Genomic DNA, 23,143 nt, shown 5'->3' with positions numbered 1-23,143 from the left:
CCGTCCCGTCTGCTTCCACGGACGTGGCAATGTCCGTAAATATCTAACTGTGTTATTATTGCCGTCAAGGGAGACCGAATAAATAACAACAACAACAACCAGAATCGCGGAGACGACTTTAAAAAATAAAAATAAAAAATAAAAAATAAACCTGCCTCTAACCCGTTAAATCTGCTAAATGTTTTCATTCGCGTTCATAAAAACTTACCGAGTAAAAAAAAAAAAAAAAAAAACTATAAAAAAAATTTAAAGCAGAGAAACACACAAGCGACGCGTTGTTGTCTGCGTCTCCGCGGCGTGTGTGTCCCCACAGCGCCACCGGTTAACGAGTCGCTACTTATTTTTTTTCCCCCAAAATAATCCAACCTCAGCGGCTAAAGCGTCGGGCTAACTACGGCTACTCGCTCCGGTAAAAGTTACTGAACACGCAATAAAGGTAGCCGGGCCGAAAGCTTCTCGCCAAAAGCCCCGACGTTTTGTTTTTATTTCCGCGCATCCCCGCGGCGTCGCCCGGACTTGCCCAGTTGCAGTGGTCCGATCGATGTTGAATTGAACAAAGAGGATCAATTTCTGATCAGCGAGAGAGCCACTTTCATCAATGTGGAGGAAGAGGTCTTGAATTCTCTCCCGAAAACGCGTACGAGGCGGCGGGCCGGGGGAAAAAAAAAGCACAAAGCCCAGCAGCCGAAAGAGAGAAGGCAAAGCCGAAGCGAACGCAGACGAGGCGGTTCGAGCGGACGCTGGACTGACCTGTAGTTGTTGTAAGTCAAAGCGCTTCCAATATTGAAACATCGATCCTGCATTGGCCGCCATCTTGAGACATATTGAGACAGGAATGAGATGCTGATAGAGCGCGCGGGGGTTGGAGTTCAGTGGAGAGGAGCGGGCGGCCGCAAGACCCGGACCGAACCACTTCAAGCTGCTCACCTTTCAGCGCGGACCGGAGCCAGCGTACGGTGTTTCCTTAAAACGCCATTATAATTGCTTAAATAGCTTTTTTTTTTTTATTCATGTTGAGATATCGCAGGTAAATAACTGACCTTAAAACACGCCATGTCTCCCCGGTGTTAAGACGCGGGACATTTGTGAGCGGCGGACGAGTCCATGTTTAAGCAGGGCGGTTTGCGTGAGCACTGCGCATCACGGAGAGTAAAGATCAAACGGAATAAAGCCAGGAGGCGATTCGGAAGCCATATCTAAAATGAAAGAATAATCACAGCGGGGGGGGGGGGGCATTCAGGACCAACGTTTCATCCACGCTCTGTCCGACTGTAAAAAAAAAAAGATCATTTAGACAAACAACTATTAATTTCTTCGACCGTAATCATTGATAACATTTCTTGCGCTCAAAAGTCAGATTTAAAAGAGAGAGAGAGAGGGAGGGGTAAGGGGGGGTGCACATTTTAAAAGTCATTTTTGATAAAAGGTTAGATTTTTCTTATGTTATTCAACTCGGGCTGATTCACAGCAAGTCTGTCCTGTCCAAAGGGGAACTGATTATTCTTGTTCTATTGTGGGACGTTTATAAAGGCAGGCTGCAAAACACAGAATACCAGAATTTATTTAAATGCAATAATATAAGGTGACCAAAATATCTTGTCAAATGAAATATTATTTTAATATTGACTCAAAGCATGGATACCCAGTATAAAACTTAAAAATGGGTATCTCCAGGTTTGCTTTTACTCAGTGTGGATGGATAAGATAGTATATGTCTGCCTGTATAGGTATCCTATCCGGGTTATTTAGCTATTTTTTTGCAGGCGGGCAGCTCAGGGGTCGTATTGTCGGCGTGCGTACGTGGTTGAAGTGACCTTGATTAACACGGAATCCTGCCTGCTCCTGAGGTTTCGGCCCTGCTCACCGTGCCTCCTTCAGCCGGCGGATATGCAAAGACTTTATAAATACACCATCTCTGGCGTGACACGAATTCCTGTGTCAAACCGTGCATCTTAAAACACACAATTCCTCCGCTTCAACCTGTAATGGCTTCGCATGCCGAGCTGCTCAGGTTTATCAGGGTAACACATCTGCTGTACACATCGTTTTCATTTTTAGCTTTTTGTGGGTTTTCCAAATTTGACTCGCCGAGACTGCTGCGAGGCCTGGAAAATCCACGCCTGCATTCACACTTGAGGTTTTTTTTCTTTTTTCTTTTTTGAGTGTTAAAAGCTTACAGCCTAGCTCTCACAAAAAATATTTTTTTTTTAATTTTATTTTTATCTCAAATCACTTCAATACTTTATAAAAGAACACGTTCTTGTGTTATTTGCTAAAATAACACACTTTACGCCTTGAATTAGCTCAACTTTCAGCTCATTGCTTGATTCGATTGGAAGCTGTTTGTGTCTTGCTCCATTCTGGGGGTATAAATAGGACTCACTGCTCAACTAACATCCAGCCTCAACAGCTTTGCCTTATTCGCTACTCATTTATGTGCATGCAATTATACAATCATTCAATACAGTGAATTAAAGCCTAACTTTGGTTTGGCCATGGCACCAAGTCACATGCCTTTAATAGAATGTTCTACAGCTGCTTAAAGAGTTACCGTGACAAAGGACACAAGCAGCATGTTGTGTTGCTTTGAGTGTCAATTACTAAATCAAACTATTTTCTAATTATTACTCTGAGGTATACAGTGAATACATTTTAGACTAATTAGTGCATTCATTATTTCCATCCCACCAATGCTGATCAGCATTTCCTTGGCTTGTCCTTTGTGACTTCTGATGCTGCCGATTGTTGAGCTAAACCAGAAATACAGGTCTGAGATCACCCGAATGGGTCCAGTTTTGCAGTGTGTCGATTACATTGTTTGTGCCGGTTTGTCCTGCCCTCAGACAAATAAAACACAATGTGATATTCATCATGCCACATGTTTACTATTTATTAAATCCTGATGACACACAATACACAAAAAATGAAAGGTACAATTATATGACATACATTTACAAACATAAAGCTTTGTATTCTGTGTTCTGAACCAATTTCTGACAAAACAATTGTCCTTTTAATAATCTATCATACTGTGAATATTGCCCTGAACACACATAAGAATTTTTTTTTTGCATTGCCAGGCTCTTCTCTCCAACTCAAACAATTCCTCCACAAGGATCTGAACGCAGCTTCACCTGCACCTTGCATTACTTTGAAGCAGCAGGAGGTGCACAGCGTAAATCACGACAAGTAAGAGTCAGCATTATCAGTCCACCTACAAATTATCGTGTTCCTAGTTCAGAGGCCTGCTCACGTCTGCACGTCTGACTTGAAAGGGCTTTTTTTTTCCACCCTTACTTGTCTTTTTATTACACTCCATGGTAAAATTAGAGAGGAGGGGAGAAAAAAAAACAACATAAATAGGTCTGGGTGAGGACTGCAGGAGAATCGTGCTGGCGCCCACAGACTCGTCCTCTAAAAAGCCTCATCAGTTCACGCACCCTTGGTTTGAAGTTTAAATATAGAGGAATAAACACACGTTCTTTGTGTCACTGCCATTAAACATGAATATGTTAACCTCTGCATGGAGCTACGGGGTATAGAATAAAGCAGCCATTCTATCCTTTTTGCCTGTTTGTGTCCCTGGTTTCCTCCTGCTCATTGACTCTGCCTGCGAGGTGCTTTTAGCAGGCCTGGTTGCGGCCGGGTTAGCGATGGCTGCGTGGCCCTTGGGAGCCGAAGGCAGAGAGCGACGCTGATCGAGTCGGACAAGGGTTGGGAGGCTGCATAAGATCATCATCACCCAACAGAGGAGTGAATCGCCGCAATGGCACTTTCACACAACCTCTGACCCAAGTGGAAACCTCTGAGGTCATGATCAAGGTCAGAGGGCAGCAAGGGCCTCGTTGATCAGGGAGCTCGCAGACCCCCATCCTGCAACGACCACCTCTTTCTCTGCCTGCATCGGTTCCATTAGCTTTATTCCTCATTTTCTATTTGTTTGTCTATCGCTCGTGCTCTCCTTTGCTGGCTGGGATGAATTGAGACATCCCATCCCAAGGGAGTGCAAAAAAAGAAAGCATGAGAAAATCGATGGGAAAGATGAGTAAAGACCTGGGGGGTCCCATCAGAGCTGAATGTTTCTCTCTGTGTTGGCATGATTCACGTATACACGATATACACAAAAACATACAGGAACTGGTCTTTTTTTCTGACAGAAGAAACAAACAAACACAAAAGGAAAACGATCCATAAAGACACAGAAAGTCTCTCGAGTATTTTTCTTAAATAGCCAACAGTAATAAGAAACTAAGTGCATTCCTCTTAAGATAGCTGGAGCTGTGTCAGTTTGATCTCGTTCCGACTCCTTCACTGAAACAACAAAGTGCAGAATTTGATGAGAACAATGTGCGTCTTGTGAGGGGGGGGGGGGGGGATATGCATCACCATCTCACCAATCAGTGAAACCTTAACTATCGCACAACTCCATGTGGAAGAAAGGCAAGACAAAACATGACTGGCCTGAACGAAGAAACTCAAAGGTCATTCCCGTGTGTCACTTCCTGACCTTAGCCGCCCAACCACACACACATACATGTATTTAAAATGTTGAGCCTCGCCGTGTACTGTATCTATAACTTATGAGTCTTCCCAACTCAGGATAACCTCGGGCAGATCACTAAATAATCAGCTGAAAATAGAAACTGTTCAGATGAAAGGAAGGATAAATAATGCAGAAAGAATACAAAACCTCTTATGGGAATAAAGTCAGACATGCACGCACACACACACACACACAGCCATATCCCTTTTCTTTTTCTTTTATTCCACGGTGAAGAAAAGTGAATGGATGTTACAGGAAGGAGGAGGACCCAGCGGAGACGCTTCTCGCTTCACCCACTCCTCCTCGTCTGCCATTTCTTTCCACTCACATTCAGACTTCATGACATTCTCGGTGTCGGTGGGGGGGGGGGGGGCTAACGTTGTCCCAGCCTCGGCACGTCTCTCCTGAACACTCAGATATCAGACACAACACCTTTTCAATAGTTATATTATTAGGTTAATGCTAGAGATCACCATGAGTCATTTATTAACATTTCTGGTTTGAGGGTGTTGCAATGCTGTGTCATATCTGATAAATAAAAATATTCACGACAAACATTTCCAAGGCCGTGCTGCTGCTGCCTGCCTGCCGATTTTTTTTCGAGATGAAATGTTTATTCATTGACTAAATTATACATGCAATGCATGTTTTGGAAATCCCAACGACACAGAGGCTGAACGGGACGCCTCACCGGGCATGCTTTGCACTTGTGCACGGAGACACCTAGTGGAGAATCAGGCGTGCAGGGTGAGAAACGGCACGCACGGTGCTCGGCGCTCTTCCTGCGGGATTCTGATCATAATAAAAAGTTTAAACTTGGGTTGGGGGTTGATGTGTTGATCTGTGTTTGCCGAGCCTCCCTAAAATAATGCACTAGTTCACTATTTTACAAAGTGATTTCAAGTTTAGTAAAAAATAAAATAAAGTAATTCTAGTTATGTAATAACACCTCTAGTTCTTCCATCTTAAGAACACCGCGCCCTGAGCAAAAACACAAATGTTGATTCAAACTAGAAGCGCCCCGGGGGCCAGGAGGTCTCACAGAAGCCCCTTTGACACGGGGTAAAAGGAGCCCAGACCAAAACGCTGCCACGTCAGAACTTATTCCGGCATGCGTCGCTGCTGCGATTCGTTTCTTCTTTTTCTTTCCCTGTTTGGACGAAAGGGACAAAATGACTTCACCCACCATCCCTGCAAGCAGGACGGGGAGGCTGGTCGAACCTCGGACTGTTGCGCGGCTCTTTATTATTCCGGAATACATTATCGGCACTCCCTATACCTGAACAGATAACCGGGACTCGCCTCTGCGCGATGAACACCCGGATCAAAGTTCCGGTAGAGGGGCCTGGAGCGGCTTTGGACGCTCGTGGATCAGGTGATGAGTTTTGTCCCGTTTGAGAATGTTCTTTAGGCCGCGCTGTCCGAAGCGGTCCCGCGCAGCCGTGCGCGTGGCCACGCTCGGGGTTCTGTTCCTAATCGGAGTGCGCCTGATCTACCTGCGGCACCTGTTCGCGCTGGAGCCGCTCTTCTCCTCCCGGAACCGCGCGGTGACGCTTCTCGTCTGGACCCACCCGTTCGGCCGCGCACGGAAGCTTCCGGACTGCTTCGCGCTTTACCGGATCGGAGGGTGCACGATCACCGACGACTGGAGCGCGTACTCGCAGGCTGACGCCGTGATCATTCACCACCGGGAGGTCGGCACGGGGGCGGCCGACCTGCCGACGGAACCGCGGCCACGCGCGCAAAAGTGGATATGGCTGAACTACGAGTCCCCCGCGCACACGCCCGGTCTGTGGCGCATGGAGGGCGTTTTCAACCTCACAATGACCTACCGGACGGATTCTGATATATTCCTGCCGTACGGGTATCTGGTTCCTCTCGCGCGCACACGCGAAGCCCTCCAGAACAGCTTAGCGCGCCCGCTCCGCGTACCGCCGCGCGCGCGCCTCCTCCGGCCCCGCCTCCTCGCCTGGGTCATCAGCAACTGGTCCGAGTCCCACGCGCGCGTGTCCTTTTACTACCAGCTCCGGCAGCACGTCCAGGTGGACGTGTTCGGGCGCGCGGGGCGGCCGGTGCCGCGCGACGGCGACGGCGGCGGCGGCAGCGGCAGCGGCAGCGTGGTGCGGCTGCTCGGCCGGTACCAGTTCTACCTGGCGCTGGAGAACTCGCAGCACACCGACTACGTCACGGAGAAGCTGTGGAACGCGGTGCTGGCCGGGGCCGTCCCGGTGGTCCTGGGTCCGTCCAGGAGGAACTACGAGCGCTTTCTTCCGCCCGAGGCCTTCATCCACGCGGACGACTTCCCCACGGCGCGTGGGCTGGCTCGGTATCTGCTGCTGCTGTGGCGCGATCCGGCGCGCCTGAGCCGCCACCTGGAGTGGAGACGCGGCTACGGCGCGCACCAGCCCGCCTTCTGGGCCGAGCACTACTGCGCGTCGTGCAGGGCGGTGAGGAGGACCAGGACGCGGAGCGACGTCGTCACAGACCTGAGTCGCTGGTTTAACTCGTGACGTCACCTTTTGGAGCACACAGACAGACAAAGTTCATCTTTGGTTGTGGGATCACTTAATTTAAACGACTCTAATTAAACCATCATTTGTATTTTCTTCCAAGTGGGTTTTATTTGCGTATTAGAAATAATATTTGAATGTGTTTTTATTTTAGTGCTGATTTGCGTTTGAACTTCAGGATCAAACAGAGCTATGTGAGGCTAAAACACAACATGGTGCCGTTTCTATATAGTGCAATCCTCACGTCTTTGTAGGGTGTCAAGGCGTGAGAACTCAACGCTCCCTTTAAATGAACCCATTGAGATAAAGTATATCTTTCACAAGGCAGACCTGAAGAAATCATGGAACTTGGTACCGTACTTCTGATGCTTGTTGGGGAGGCAGTAAAAGCTCACTTGCGTTGTGTCTGCACAGCAACTGGTTGATTTCACCGCTGTTCACAAACACTGAATGAACCCTGCAGGGTTTCAGCTGCAGCTCCAAATAAGACGAATAGGAGGAGTGGAGCGCAAGTGCATGTTTCTATAGAAAACAAAGCTGCAGGAATTACTTGATGGGAATCAGAAGCCATACGATGTGGAATGTACACCTCTGTGTTGGCGCCCCTGATTTAGGATTAACACTTTGCACTGTCAAATGAGACATTTCCTGCAGGCACGGAGACAGCGCGTCATTTTGCATCGCCGTGATGAAGAGGAAGCCTCAACAGCTGGCGGAACGACTGACGTCCGTCGAGCAGCAACAATGTGTTTCAGACGGCTCCTCATTCCTGTCATGATTCCATTCGTGAGGAAACTGTTAGCATATCCACTTACTGTGAGAAAAATCTGTATTCACTCGTCATGGTTTTGTAAATAGATGCTCTGACAAATACTTAACATGGAAAAAAAAAAAAAATTGTCAAGTGCATATTGGACGGGGAAAAGAAATGCAAAAAAGAAATGTTCTTGTGCAGCTCAGGTAGGATCTGTGCAGCTGTACGACCCGCACTGGTAACAACCTGTCCTCTGTACGTGTTTGTGTTCACAACCGTTGACCAGAACAGACTGTTTTAAAGCTGATTTTTGCATATTCTATTTCAGAAAGCCCAGTAAGACATTTTAATATCTTGTACTGGCGTATTAGTATACCGTTATCTTCATCTCTAAATTATTGTTTTACCAAAGCAATTTTAGCGTGCGATGTGTTCGATGGCAGGGCACCTTTACAGTGAACTTGAGCTTTCCCTTAAGTTTGGAGAAAAACCTCGGGTTAATCCGAAAAAAGAAATGGTTTGCAGTCTGGATATTCAAGCTCTTCTTTCAGATTTAGAGTCTCTGTTTAGCTTTTTGTAAAATGTATTGCATCGCATCGGTTCGAAATTGGTTAATAGATGAATAACATGTCAGTGTTGGGTTTTAATTTTTATTTTTGTTCTTATGTAGTATTCAGTGTCAGTTTTGGCGCATTGAGCATCCTCTGAGGCTGACAGTGTCGTCTGTGTACGGCCCCACACGGATGAGGATTTGTTACTTGCAGCTTTATCGGCGTTTTGTCAGGAACCAGAGGAGAGACTCCTGATTCCTTCAGGCTCTTTGACCCAGAACACTCAGGAGTTCTCTGGGGGGGGGTTGTCATCCGTTCTGCAGAGACACAGCTGAATCGACTTTGTCGCTTGTGAAACGCCTCACATTAATTCACAGCTTGGATAATATGAATGTAAATGGTATATATATATAAAAAACTTAAATCACCAACAGTTTCAACACGGCTGGGTTTTTGTTCCAGGGAAACGCCGGTCACTGTTGATCCAAAGAGTCAAAGAGGGGGGGGGGGGGGGGATAACGTATCACCTTATGTCACAGGCTGGCAAGTTTAGAGGATGATGCGAGGAGTTGCTGTTGCTTGGCAACAGGGGTGAAATATCGGCTGTATTAATGTGCAAGATATGTGATTCAGCTGTGTTGGCGGTGGCAGTACAGTTGAACAACTTGAAGGTGGGCTTTGAAGAATATCCAATCTGAGGCCATTTAATTTGATTCAAAGTCCTTAACTAGCAGCAACAGCTTATTACAAAGATCCTTCTCGGGTTCTCCTCCAGACGCCCTCTTCAACAGCGGTGCCATTCATAACCTCCACGGCCTCCAGCTACAGACGCGGTAATCTCATTTGTGCAGCAACAGATGTTTCTCTTAAAAACATCCGCTCACTGGGGAGCCAAACGTCTGCCTCCTCATTCTTTCACGGGATCAAAGAGAGGCGTCTAATCGCCGAGAAGTCTGTCACATTGGTCCTGGTTTGAGGAGACGTATCGACTTACAGTGGGCTTACTGTGTTGTGAAACGTGAACGTCCCCCCTCTTGCTCGGCCTACACGTATTTTACGAGGACGCTTTCCTTTTCTGCACATCAAAAGGCCACACAGAGGAGGGGGGGTAGGGGTGGGGGCATATGAACCCCCCCCCCCCCCCCACCCCCCAGACAAATAAACAGCGCATTGTTCCCATGGCAGCGCGGTGCAGTAATCTGACGACTGGTTTCCCATGGCTGTGTCTCGCTGCCCCACAGACCTCCACTCTGTCTCACTGATGGCTCCTGTGATTGCAATCATCCATCTTACTGTCAAAAAACAGGGGGGGCAAGAAAGGGGACATCGCACACACCATCTCTCTCCTGCTCCCTTGTGTCCGGCAAACAAGCCGCCCCACTATGAGGGGAGCCAACACATGGACCGCAGGCCCACTGTGCTGGGTGTGTGTGTGTGTGTGTGTGTGTAACTGTGTGTCCGTGCTTATATGATCTACAGAGAGAACATGTGTGGTTGTGCATCTTCAGCTGTCTGTGCCTGCCCATTATATTGCATGATCAGTCACTGGAGTGTACACGGGGGGGTGGGGGTGGGTGGGAGGGAGCCGTGGACACGTCTGATCTTGCAGCTGATCAAAAGCACCAGAGACTCGTTCCCTTGTGGCCGCGCAAGCAGCCCTCATATCAACATGTCTCTGTTCAGTAGGCAGGAAAAATAAGAGAAGGGGGGGGGGGGGGGGATCAGGAGAAAGGCAAAGCATAGATAAAAGAGGCCGGTGCGGAATCTATGACAGTGATACATAACTGCACTTATCATCCTGTTCTGTTGAGCTAATTGAATGGCAAAAGCCAGCTCTGCTTCTGTGTGTTTGTGTGATCCCTCTCTGAAAACCCGACAGCGCTCTCCATCACCACAGCAGTGGATGTCTTTAAAAAAAAAAGAGAAACAAAAGAAAGCACAATAAAGCCTTTTTTTTGTTAAACTAATTTCCCTGCAAATAAATCTGATATTTAAATGGATGCCTCCAAACAGCATCATTACACCGGATGCACTGTAGTCGCTACACAATCCCTTTGTTCCAGTGATGTTTTTCTTAACTTCCATAATTGACGCAGATAAAGATCTGCCAAGCAGCTTAACCTCCTGAAACCAAGAACTCTTGCATGGCATGCACGTTTCAGTTCTCTTGGCTATTTGGGCTGATTGGGACCTGACGAGTGTAAAAACAAAGGATTATCCTTTATCATGATGTCGTTTCTGAGAACATTCATTTTGAATTTCGATGGAACAAATAGCCACAATTGAGTAAACATGTGCAAAAATCTTTTTGGTGCCGTACTTTACCCCCCCCCCCCCCCCCCCCCCCACACACACACATACACATCACTAGATGACAGCTGGATGTTGAGAGAGAACAACTTTAGCAAGAGGTCATGTTTTCACTCATGCCTGTTTGTTTCTTGAATTTTTTGCAATGTTATTAAAACTACTCAACAGATTTCCATGAAACTTGGTGGGAGGACTGGCCTATTGGCAGAATAAGTCCCATTAAAGTTTGGTGCCGATCCAGGCTAAGCAGCGGAGCCAGGATTCTTTTTTTGCCCACTTTCTTCAACCTCTAACAAGACTGCTTTTTTTTTTAAGTTTCTTTAATTTCTCAGGAGTAATGCATGCATTTTAATAATAATAATATTATTTTTAAAAAAACAGGAATATAGGCAGCCTGGTTTCTAATTTGATGTGCCTACCTCAAATATTCTGCTTCCATAAGAATTCTTAACAGAAAAAAACAAATATTGTACCAGCATGGTCAAAACTTGAGCGCACCAGTTTGTGAGCAGATCATAGGGTTGGTTTGTGGAAAAAAAAAAGTGGATGTAATCCTCTCAGGTTCAGAGCTCCATCAGTCAGCCCCGTGAAGGCGAAGAGCTCAGTGAGGTTGATGGTTTGCACCGTTTCTATTCCTTTTGCTTTCCAGATGCCGTTCACTTCACCTCGATATATTATAAGCAGACCTTCTTGGCAACCTGTCCTGTATTACCTCGGTTTTTACAAGACGGAGCAACCAGAGCGACACAGGAAGAAATAAGTTTGACATGCTAACATAGGATGAACCTTCATGTCATTCCAAAAACATGTTTGACACTAAATTGCATCTTTAACTCACATCAGTCAAGGTAACTACGGCAACGTGTTTATGGTCTTTTCTTTATTATGTAAAGAGGAAAGAATGCAAGGCGATATGCATGATATTTTATGAGATTATATTTCATTGTAAAACGCTGTTGAAGTACGGCTGTGGGATAATGCATCAACAGGATCAAGAAGGCTGGAAAACAAAGCCGTTCATGTGGATGAAATGTTCAACATCTCATATCTGCAAAAACATTTGTTTTTACGTCTCTGCATGTTTGTGACCCCCAAAAAAAAAGACAAATAAAGTGTAACATTAAAGTAGTATGAGAAACATGATATATAAACAACAATTCACATCCATCACAATTATACACATACGTACAGATTGGACCGCACTCCTAAAGGGGAGCTCGTCGGTGTCTCTCCTCGGGGACAGACGGAGGCTGAACGGGCTGAAGATGCTTGATTTTTACCGCTGAAAAAGACAGGGGGTCTGAAATCCTGCTGAACCCAGAGCCTTCAGAGTTGTCTGGGTTTGGACATGAAAGACAGACAAAAATGTAAAACAAAGCAAAAACCTCAATTAAATTTTGATATTTTGCTACTAAAGGAACTGTTTGGCATTTTAAGGAATTTGCTCCTTTGCTATCTGGAACAGAGTTAGATAAGAAGACTGATACCCCTCTCAGTGCTGTTTGCTAGACCTGAAGCTGCACCCAGTCCCGGTGCAAACAGGTCCACGCTGCCCTAACTAAAGCACGCACACTAAAACATTACATCTCCTGCAACTCGATTTGTACTTAACGTGAGTATTAACAATAACATTTGTGCAGTCAGCGTATATCTTGGCAGGGAGCAGGAAGCTCCGGGTGGTCCGGTGGCGGCTCATGGCTAGAACAAAGTCCAGCTGAAACCTCAAATAAAACAGCGTAGCGCAATTTATACTTTTATGGTGCAGGTTAAACAAATGAGGTGTAATGTGTGACTCATCTTCTGAAGGTGTGGCGCTGACGGAGCCAGTGGCGGTCCTAGAATCTATAGGGCCAGCCGAGGAAGCCCATCAACCAAATGTCAGAATGAATAATAACAAAGCTAACCAAAGGAGGTGAAGCATGCAAATACACGAGGAGGGTTTAGGGTGTGGACAATGTGCTGTCTAAAGCCCTCATGTGAGGTTCATAGCTGTCATTCAGGCCCCCCCCCCCCCCTTTCACAGTTTTGTTTGGGTGTTCCCCGTTTGCCTCTCTTGACGGCGTAACCCTGATCAGATTCAGGAAGCTAAAATAAGATGGCTCAACATTCTCAATCTTCCGTGCTAAACTAAGCTAACCTGGAGAAATGCTTTCCATCCTCTCTGTTTTTCTGCTCACCGTGAACACCGATCATGTGCTCCAGGATCAGGACTCTCTCCGCCAGGATCTTCAAGGCCTCCCTGAGCTGCTGCACGGCCTCGCCCTGGATGACACCATGATACTTATTTAAGATGATTCATCAAAACGAACCCAGAGGCAAAAAGATAGTCGTGTCTCTTACCTCATTCAAACCTTGTCCAGGCTCTCCCTTTGACCCTGGTGACCCCTAAGATAAGAAATCAATCTCTGTTCTGCGTGTCCTCGTGTTTTATGCAACTGAATAACTTTGTACTTACAGGCAGGCCCTGCTCTCCTGTTAAACCTGGATGCCCCTGGTGGAGAAAAAAAATATAGAATAAATACATATTTTGGACTTACACATTTCACCAACTTGCAATTTTTTTTTTTACGGCCTGTGCCGATATGCCATCAGAACTCCAGCCTTATATCACACTGGCAGAGAAGAAGGATCAGGTTTGAGTTGGAGTCTCTCTAGAAAGCTGGATAAAAGAAGTAACCCGGCATGGCTGCGCTGATTAGCCGGGGTCTGGCCTTGGATGAGGGAGTGAGGGAGAGGGGGAGGATTAGTCAGAGCTTGGAGTGTGTTTTTGATGTGTTTAAGGTTGCATGACAGCTCAGGTCATTTGCAAACCGCAGAATAAAACGCATTTTGATAGTTCATCAGATTCAAATATGCCCCCCCCCCCCCCCCCCCCCCGCCCCTCTGCCCCAACCTGCTAATCTGATTAGGAGGACAATCTTGAAAGCAGCCTCACCCTTTCTCCTGGATCTCCTTTATGCCCAGGATCACCCGGCTTGCCTTGAAGACCGTCCTTGCCCTTATGTTAGTGAGTAAAATGGAATGTATCATTAATGTAAAACATACTTTAAATTCATTATTATCAAGCACCGGTTACAGTCACCCACATTTTGGCCTGGCGTCCCTGCAGGTCCTCTCAGTCCTGGGGGGCCTGAAAATGTTAACGATGAAAAGAGGAAATGATTAAAACATGACTTGTAGGAAGATCAAATAAGTCAAGTTTGACTCAAACTTTCTGAAGGTTTAAAATTCAATTAAATGAATTTGCCGCAGTTGAATTGATTTAATGAATTATATTGTTTAAACATGTTAAACACGTGATTAAACTCCTGAGCCTCCAGAATCTCGCTTGCTTTAAAAGTTGATCTACTTCTGGTGAAACGTGCTCTAACTTCCACAACTTGTTTGTTAGAGTTGTGTTGTTTGCATGTAATCTGCCTTTTTAACCGGGTTGAAATGTGTGATTAATGGTGGAAGATAAGCAGGCCTAAATATAAATTTACTTTCTGTCTCAATTAATTATGGAAAGTTTAAAGTTTTACATTTGAATCAAGCAGCGATTGAGATCCAACCACACAAGTGGTTGTTGTTTTGCTTCCCTTAATATTGCATGTCCTGCAATGTGACTGTTGTACATGGTCACATTGATTCTGCACAACAATACACTGTTGCAGCCCTAATATATACTTGTATGCATGTAAGATTAATGAACTGTGTTGGAACAAGGGCTTGCAGTGATTCTTTGGTGTTGTACTCTAACCAATGGGCAGGAGACGGCTTACGTTCATACCTGAGGGGCCGCCGGGGCCGGTTGGACCAGTTGGACCAGTCGGACCGGCAGGACCGACAACCACCAGAGGAGCAGGGAGCACTAGACAGATTAGAAGAAAACAATACACGAAAAACATTCATTAGCAATAGCGTGACAGACAGGAGGTGCATTTTATGAAAAAATAACATATTTCCTAATGTAAATGACTTAAATTCAATTACACTTTCCACGTGTTAAAACAAGTTTTCCCGGGTTTTGCCGTGGACATGATCTCGCCACAGATAAAGTCAACTTATTAGGAAAGTGAAATCAACCCAGTCAGAAACAAACAAGCTGCATCTGAAGATAATAAATGGGCTTCTGCTGCTGTTGATTTACAGCAATGCACATTGTTGTGCTTTGCACTATCCGTCCTTGCAGCCACACGCGTTCTCCAGCAGCCTGAAACTCAGGCTGTGGGAGGGATCCTTTTGTAAACATAACAGAAACGTTAAGACATCAAGGATCACCGGTCAGGATAATGACTTTCAGCTGCAGTCGACAGTCGGATTAAATACAGGTTGACCGACAGGAACGGTTGCTCCCGCTACAAGCGCGTCCGTTTATGGAACAGTAAACGCTTGCATGTGAGCTCTTCTTAGACAGCGTTCAGGAAGCGGAGGTCGTGCCTTGCTCTCAGCGTGCAGGATGTTTCACAGTGTGCTTGTGAGAATGAATTCTGTTTGCAGCCACACTCCCACTTCTCCTCCACTTTAACATGCGCTCAGTCTTCCCCTGCACTGAGGCAGCGCTGTTGCATTATGGCAGCCGTCCACAGCGGGGGTCGAGAAAGAGCAGCCTTCCCTCTGGAACTCATTTTCTAATGTTACAGGCTCATCGAGTCTGGCTGCTTCCCCGACACACTCAACATGAGTGGCAGACAATCGCCTTTCCTTGCTCATTGCTAGTCCAGATTTTGGCTCAGGGCCGCCGCGGCCTGTTCTCCCAAACGCAGACTGTTGCGCTGACAGTTTACAAATTAGGTCTGATTTACAGCCAGTTGCCCCCCCCCCCTCAGTTTACATAGTCCCACAGACCCAAATCTACATAGTTCCAGACCCGCAGCCTCTGTCTCAGCTCAGAGAGGCAGAGGCAAGCCAGCAGCTTAATTGGAGCCAGCAGCCTCCGTGATGCCACGACGGACTTCTACTGCCTCCCTGTGGGGAGTGTGAGAGATTTGGGTTCAGGATTGGGTCTTTTTTCTTCTTCTTGTATATATCGCACGAAGGCTGTTGATTATTTCCATGTTTACCAGTAAATATTTTTTATTACAGATGTCAGTGGGAAGTAAAAAATGAATCAAACTGGTGCTTCATTGAAGCTAATAAAATGAATGTTTTCATTTGTTTCTCCTGTTTTTGTCTCTCTCTCTCTCTCTCTCTCTCTCTTTCACCTCAGGTAATCTTGTGGTTAAGCAGGTATTTGGCTCCATTGTTGGTAAACTGAGGCTCTGCAGCCGTAAAACACATGGAAGTATTTAAAGGAAATCTAAGCCAGTCCTTTGCCTCACAGAAGAAGAGTGCAGCAAGAGTATAATGGGTGGGATGTGACCGAACGTGATGAAGCACGTGACTAAGCAGAGGATGGATTGTGAATATGCACGGATGGAATCTGCATCAATTCAGGCCCAACACAATGAGGAAGGTTCTTTTGTTTTTTTCAACAGGGGTGTCAAATCTACTCTCTTATGTCCGTATACTTCCGCCCATTATATGGGACGGTTTAGCTCTAAGCTACCATAAAAGTGCTATTTTAAGAGAGTCATTCATCCTCACCTTCACTGTCGATGTGAAACACATCACCGCGTGCTCGTACGTGAGAGGAGCTTGGCCCAGGAGGACCCGGCGGGCCAGGAAGGCCGGGGAGACCGACTTCTCCTGAAGGACCTCTGTCTCCCTTTGGTCCTGAGCATGAAGAAGGAACACAAAATGCAATGAATCAGCCGGTAGGTCATGTTAAACAATAATCTGTTGATCCGACTAGAAGATGGTCTCATCGTGGAATGTTACCGATGGGTCCAGGGAGGCCTGTTCTTCCAGCCGGACCTGGAAGTCCAGCCGTTCCTGGAAGCCCCGGTGGCCCTCTACCTACTGGTGCTGCCAAATAAAAAAAAATACAATAAAAATCAAACAAAAATATTGAGATTGAATTGTTCACTGATGAATTCAAACAGCGATGAAGACTTCCATTAAAAGCTTTCTGTCCCTTTTGGCCATTTTCATTAGCTCCGCCGAGGAGGTTATGTTTTCTCCTGCATTGGTTTGTCTGTCTGTCTGTCTGTTTGTTTATTAGATAGCTCAAAATGTTTTGGATGGATCGTGATGAAATTGTTTGGAATCTTACTGGGAACAGTTGATTAAACTTTGGTGCTGATCCACGAGAGATCCTGGATTCTGGATCTCTTTGACATTTTTGCTAACATTGCAGTCATTGGAGCTTCAGAATTTGTTCCTCAATATCTCGGTTGATTATTGACCGACGTTTATGGAATTTGACACAGTCATGCAGGGTGGGGGCCTCTATCTCACCACAGAATTTCATCCAGATCTGATCTGGAATGCGGATAATGTTTGGATTTTCCCATTTACTTAAAATGAAGGCTTTTTCAAAAATTCTAAAGGTTTGTTTTCATGGTTAAGGAATCTAAAAATATAGATAAAATAAATGCAGTGCCATAGTTTGAATATAAAATATGATCCTGAAAATGATTTTTTTTCACACTACGACACAACAGCTTGTCAATATCATGCATTTATGATTGACACCTGGCGGCAGGTATGACGGTGGCCCAATAGGAGTAGGTTGAGGTGCGTCCACTTCATTGTCTGTCGCGTGCTCAGGCAAACTGCTGACTGTCGGCTGGGGTAATTGTCCCACTTCTAACAGCTTCATCTGGAACGAGAGCAGCAGACGTCAGACACATCTTCTCTCTGGTTTATAAAGCAATGCATTTTTCCAATGCAATAATTCAAAGGAATGACTTGCAAGAAGGATGAGACAGGGAATCACCTTTACCTTTGACTCAATGGCATTAATTCTGCTGCTCATGTCAGAGAAACTGGTGCAGTTCAAGCATTCTGCAGGAAAGACAGACCGAAAACAGTTTCATCACATCAACAAGAATTCCTTTATCTCTATCGCTCATCTCTCGCTTCTTTTTTTATTTATTTTTTGCCGTGTTTCAGGTCAATACCGGTACATACTGTAAGTGTAAGTGCAATGCTCACTCACTATTATCTCTGCTTTGTTCTCCACCAATACCTGAGGAAAATATCGAGCTCTTTAGATGCAAACTTGTTTTTACTATCGGTTGGTTGCTTATTCATACTTTGTGCCGAACAGAAAGCAGCTGCAGGCTGGAGAGGTGAAAATTACGCATTTAATAGACCCATTGGTAATGCAACAAATTTGGTTTACAGAGCTAACGCTTGTTATTTGGCTCTTTTCAGGATTCCTACATTCAGTTTTCTCTCAGCAATGTGCAAAAGTTCACATACGTGTGCTTTACTGAAATTCATGTTGCCATTCCTGTTCTCTGCTTCCTCATTCTGTTCTAAATAAAAAAGTTTAACCAGACTAGCTGTCAGTTCCCTACAGAGAACTAGATATTCCTTTTGTGTAATTTGTGTACATATTAAGATGCTTTGCATCAGTTAGAATCCAACATTTGAAACACAGCACAGAAGAACTGCTTTGGATCTCAAACGAAGACACCCTTATGGCTCATAAGGGTGTCTTCAACATCAGCTGTCGGTCCCACAGCGGGGACGCACCCAGATTGTGGTCATAGCAGTGTCCACGTAGAATGAAAGACAACTGGTTCCCATAAATAACAGAACAGAAAATGGACCCAAACAGCCCAGATCATCGTCTTTGATGGAAGGATGGCAGAAGCTGAGGTTTTTGCTTCAAAGGTTGCTGCTGAAACAGGACCGGGTGAACGTCTAGACCACGTCTGAGTGTGCTTCCCAGTCCAGTGGTGGGTCGGTGGACGACGCGGGCGTGGCTTCTCAATGCCTCGTTTCAACATGTTGGATCTCAGCCTGGAGCGCAGCCACAAGCGGAAACAACAATCAACAGTTCAACCCAAAACGCATTCCTCACTCCCAAATACCAAGAGCTGGCGAGGCCAAAAATGACCCCACGGGGCGGTTTGTTGCCGCTGACTGCACTGAGGTGCCTTCAGGAACTCCACCGAGGACAGAAAGTGGGCATGCATTGGCTCTCATCCTTTGTCACTCAAACCCCCTTTAGCATCTGCAGCAGACTTTCAGTCCTCTCCAAGCTCAACCACAGCAGCAGCCGGTGGAACACAAGCCGACACGGGACGCCATGTCCTCTCTTTGCTGCTAATTTGTGAACTTGTCCAGTTTGAAGCTGTTCTCCGAAGAGAAGCAGGAATAAACCGGCCGTATGTCATTATGTTATAAACACGCCACAGGAAAACACCACAGCTGACTCAATCAACCAAAAAAATGAACAAAACAACTGCATTTCTTTAACACGCAAGTGGTGGGTGGGATTTCCGTTCCTGCATTTGGAATTTAATTATGTCGGGGTTAGAAACCCAAACTTCCGTTGTGCTCGAGCTGATGTTTAGAAGCGGACCGCAACTATAGACTCTGTTTGGATCCTTAATTATACCATGGCAGACTAAGACGGGGTTATTTTCCTTGGATTGCACCCAGCTCACGGAAAAGAAACAAAGAATGTTTTTATAGTGAGTGGCAAAATAAACAAAGGGAGGAACGTTCTCTCCCACAAAGAGAAGAGAATGGCATCCGTGTTTGAGCAGATTCCAGATATTGTGTGATCTCGTTGAAGATGTTAGGCCAAGACTATAATTTTGTCAGCATAAAAACACAACTTTCAAGTGATATAATTTCACCAGACAAAAGTCACACTCATTTCAACTGACCGCAGACCAAACATTTGAATGCATAAATGCATTGCTGGGATCACATGTTGATAAATGGCGTGCTACCGAAGCAACGCTGGCGTTTGACTTGTGTGATAAGCTCAGCTGTTCACGATGGTGGTGATGAAAGATGAGCTACTGGAGACGACTGAAACTCACCCAGGCAAAGCACAAAGGCAGAAAATGAGACGAGAACCCGTTGAATCATCAGAGGAAACATAACAGAGAGCAATATTTGATCTGGGAAAACCACAAATCTCCAACCGGTTTCATGAATTGGAACCCTCGTTATTGCTCTGAGCTCCATCCAGTAAAAGACCGCGCAGAATATTTTAATGAATTACGAGAAAATCATTCTAGACCTTTGACTGTTTGACAAAGACACAAAGAAACATCTTACAATTGTGTGTAAATAAATAAATACATACATGCATGAGTGTGTGTGTGTGTGTGTGTGTGTGTGTGTGTGCACGCCACAGTCGGCATCAGAGAGTCGGCTGCGTCCCAGGAATTTGTTGTGCGTCGGCTCCAGCCAACAAGCGGTCAGCTTTTGCTGGCGTGGAGAGCAGCTGGCACAGAACACACGCCCACACACAGACAGACACACACACACACACACACATGCTCGCACACACACATGCACATACTGTCACTAACTCCAGTACTCTCTAAACTCACACGCCGACTCTGACTGCGGTGGAGGGCGCAGGACGGTGACGGGAACGTTATTTGAAAACTAAGATGTCTTGTATTCCACAGTGTGACCATTTAGTCGTGTTCGCCAGGATGCCAGCTGGCAGGCCACGTCGTGTTTCCTTTAAAGTGAAGCATTGGTGATTAATGAAGTTCCTGGCTGCATTCGATCATTCGTTACTTCGTGCAGACTCGACTTGACTGCATGACTTGAATCAAACGAAATCAGGACCCCCGCGATTAATCTGACATTTCTACTCACTAAATGCTGGAGCTCCCAGCAGTAAAAGGATGAAACAATGGCAGATAATCGTTTCCAGTCTAAGAGCAGATCGAATTTCTCTGTCATCCCCTCACGCTACCACAATGGACCGCTCAACGCTTGCACCGTCTGGCCCCGGTGAAACATCAGCAACACAGCTTGAGCTAGACGGTTCCATTGGCGCACAGACATATAGTCATCGTCGCGCTATGAGATGACGCTGTGGGAATTTGAAGAGGGATGATGGCACAGCGATCGGTTGGAATGAATGCAGCATTTTTCCAATTGGTTTTGCAGAAAGAGCGGAGTTGGTCCAGGTTGGTTGATCAATTCAGAGACAAATAGCGCATGAGATGGATCGTAACGAAATTTGGTTTAAACATTGTGGATCCAAGGGGATGATTCTAAACATTTCACAGCAACACCAGCCGGTTGCCATGTTTGATTTTGGAGTGAAACTTCCAGTGAAACATCTGCACACAGTATTCTAAGTTTACTGTGGGGCTTACCAAAGTAAGGTAAGTCTGCAAACCTGGTCCGCTTTAAAGGAGATAAACTGTTGTTGAGCCTCACATCATGCGGTCGAGCTTCTGTCACGGGGTTCCCCTGTGCGTGAAGTACGTCTTTATGGTTTTTGACTTTTGACCCTTGACTGATTCTGGACACCGACGTGGATCGGTCTGAAGGCATCCTTTGCAGTTTGGATTTCTGAGGTAGTTTTTTCCAGAAAACATTTACTGTATAAAGGGATAAAGGGTTGATTCAATGAAGCACATCTGAAAAAAGAAATTGCCAAATGAATTTCTTTTTTTTCATTATTAGAAGTCCAATAAATTTAAAATCTTAGTTGTATAATGGGGGTGGGATTTAATAAGTTATCTTCTTCCCACTCCTTTTCAAGCACTATATAATGAATTATTTCTTGTGTACATGGCATTTGGTGTTTTGTTTTGGACATATTTCCACAACCGAGCACCAGTATCGATAAAAAAATCAAATAAAAGCACCAAAATAAAAGCACCAAAACAATAGCGGTCTGTTCTGATCAAAAGCGCTTATTTCATATCATTTCCAAAGCTAATTCCACCAAACGTCTTGCACACATGTGGCTCTTATTGATCCCAGAAGCCTTTCCAGCAACCATATTAGGAACTCTGGAACTTCGCTTGCCTCACTCAGTGTAAACAGATGCATCGAGTGGCAGGCCGAAGGGCAGATGGCAAAATGGAGACAGGAAGACTCAAATGATAAGATGATGAAAGAAAGAACAAAGGAGCCTGAACAGATCATCATCCATCAGGCAGATCAGACCTGGGCCGGGAACAGCTACTCTATTCCCCGGCTCACAGCGGGTCAAAGGTCGGCGTCTGACCTAGATTTGAGCAGAGCCAAGGATGTAGTAGAAACATCAGTCATATCCATATCGAGGAGATTATAGTCAGCGGGAGCACATGGGGAATGACTCTGTTTCATCTTTTTACTCCAAGGATGGGAGAGCAGAAGAGCTAAAGGACATAGGAAGTTAGATAAGGAGAGGGGGCAGGAGGAAATATGGAAGACAAAGAGTCTGGCAGTGACAAGAAAAGGCAAGGCAAGGGCAAATCAGCAAGAGGATGAAATGGAAAAGAGAATGATATAATAATATATCTGCTGATCTGGATAAAGCCTTGAACAAATGGCTTTAAGCATGCTTCCCTCACTTCCTCCTCATCCAGCTGCAGAGCAGCTTCTGTAGCATTAGCGTTTGCCACCTGACACCTTTGGTCACCTTTTAACTTCTTCAATGAAATCCTGCTTTAACTTTGACCTCTTCTCCTCGGCATGTGCCGGAGATCAAAGGTTACCGTCCTCATCGGGCGGGGGGGGGGGGGGGGGTCCTGGCAACTGTGTCTTTGTACGAGGCTCACGTCTTTGAGCAACAATCGTACAATCACGTGAACAGAAAGGTGCTGGGGTGTTGCTGCGGGCTGGGAGGAGCGGGGCAGGGGGTCCACAATCTTACTCAAACTTTCAATAAGTAGTTTGAAAAAAGCAGGAGTACTGCATTACAGTATTTTCATATGAACTGATATTCACGTGCAAATATTTGATAAAACTCTGATGCGTCACTTTTGTATAATCTGATTATCAGGAGGAGCAACAGGGAAAAAAAAAAGAGATGGATCAACATTAACAAAAGAGAAAATGACTCGAGCTTCAGAAGATGAAACAGAATGAAGAGATGTGAAGAGGAACAAGCCCCCCCCTCACAGTCCTATAGCCTTCCTTACGCATCTACATCACCGAGGGCCTCAGCGGCCTCTGAAGCGGAGCCAGCACCCCATCAAACAGAGGGTGATGTCATCTCCACTGGCTCAGGCGGTCCTCTCTAACAAAGTGGATTTCTGTAAGGCGTGACATGCACAGAGTTGGCTGTGTGACATAAAGACACAAGGATCCAGTTACCAGCCGCGCTTAGAAGAAGCGGTTGACATTTTAAGACATTTTTAGGGAGAAGTCAGAATATTTTCTGCCTTTTATAGAGTTCGATAATAAGATACGCCTTGGCAGCAGGCTAACGTTGAGGTAAGAATAAATCCAGTTTGCATTGATCTTTTCAAGCAGCACCTCTACTTTTGAACTTGTGCACCAACTTCATTTGGAATGTCACTTTGATTATGCCAAGTCACATGAACGGATTACGTTCCTGCTTTCAGCTCAGGCAAAAACAAGGCCCGAGCCTCTTCAGCTGTTCAGGAGACATGACTCCGTGCCGTTAGGACGACATGGCTCTATCGAATGTGACGAATGACTCCTCACAGAGGCGATTCCT

The 23,143-nt window shown here is 45.6% G+C and overlaps 4 protein-coding genes across 4 annotated transcripts in view; 2 read left to right on the top strand and 2 right to left on the bottom strand.

Annotated features, from left to right (window-relative positions):
* cux1a (cut-like homeobox 1a) overlaps positions 1-819 on the bottom strand; it is a 53,012-nt gene extending 52,193 nt beyond the window's left edge. Inside the window, exon 1 of the mRNA XM_068745132.1 lies at positions 751-819. Within this exon, the coding sequence (XP_068601233.1) occupies positions 751-813 (63 nt within the window). The 5' untranslated portion in view covers positions 814-819. The remainder of the gene's footprint in view (positions 1-750) is intronic.
* Positions 820-5,943: 5,124 nt separating this feature from the next.
* LOC137901705 (alpha-(1,3)-fucosyltransferase 4-like) lies at positions 5,944-7,053 on the top strand. Its single transcript, XM_068745748.1, has one exon. The coding sequence runs from the start codon at positions 5,944-5,946 to the stop codon at positions 7,051-7,053; it is 1,110 nt and encodes a 369-aa protein (XP_068601849.1).
* Positions 7,054-11,571: 4,518 nt separating this feature from the next.
* LOC137901704 (EMI domain-containing protein 1-like) lies at positions 11,572-18,677 on the bottom strand. Its single transcript, XM_068745747.1, has 12 exons — positions 18,626-18,677; positions 17,474-17,535; positions 17,224-17,350; positions 16,468-16,554; positions 16,234-16,362; positions 14,447-14,518; positions 13,755-13,789; positions 13,604-13,666; positions 13,124-13,159; positions 13,009-13,053; positions 12,846-12,930; positions 11,572-12,004 (listed from the first exon to the last, which is right to left on the bottom strand). The coding sequence occupies exons 1-12, from the start codon at positions 18,675-18,677 to the stop codon at positions 11,874-11,876; spliced, it is 924 nt and encodes a 307-aa protein (XP_068601848.1). The 3' UTR covers positions 11,572-11,873.
* A 4,419-nt stretch (positions 18,678-23,096) lies between these two features.
* srprb (SRP receptor subunit beta) overlaps positions 23,097-23,143 on the top strand; it is a 2,298-nt gene continuing 2,251 nt past the window's right edge. Inside the window, 1 exon segment of the mRNA XM_068745746.1 lies at positions 23,097-23,111. Coding sequence (XP_068601847.1) covers positions 23,097-23,111 — 15 coding nt within the window.

The sequence above is a fragment of the Brachionichthys hirsutus genome, chromosome 11, assembly GCF_040956055.1.
Source record: "Brachionichthys hirsutus isolate HB-005 chromosome 11, CSIRO-AGI_Bhir_v1, whole genome shotgun sequence".
In the NCBI taxonomy this organism is placed as follows: domain Eukaryota; kingdom Metazoa; phylum Chordata; class Actinopteri; order Lophiiformes; family Brachionichthyidae; genus Brachionichthys; species Brachionichthys hirsutus.
The sequence above is the reverse complement of the archived record's forward strand: the minus strand, read 5'-3'. Positions and strand labels throughout refer to the sequence as shown.

Excerpts from the sequence above, each read along its gene's own strand:
- LOC137901705 (XM_068745748.1), top strand. The coding sequence starts at position 5,944 with ATGTTCTTTAGGCCGCGCTGTCCGAAGCGGTCCCGCGCAGCCGTGCGC.
- LOC137901704 (XM_068745747.1), bottom strand. The coding sequence starts at position 18,677 with ATGCATGCCCACTTTCTGTCCTCGGTGGAGTTCCTGAAGGCACCTCAG. Across the intron at positions 17,536-18,625 it reads CCTGAAGGCACCTCAGTGCA|AATGCTTGAACTGCACCAGT; the intron begins GTCAGCGGCAAC and ends TCTTTCCTGCAG. Across the intron at positions 12,005-12,845 it reads GCACATGATCGGTGTTCACG|ACAACTCTGAAGGCTCTGGG; the intron begins GTGAGCAGAAAA and ends GTCCAAACCCAG.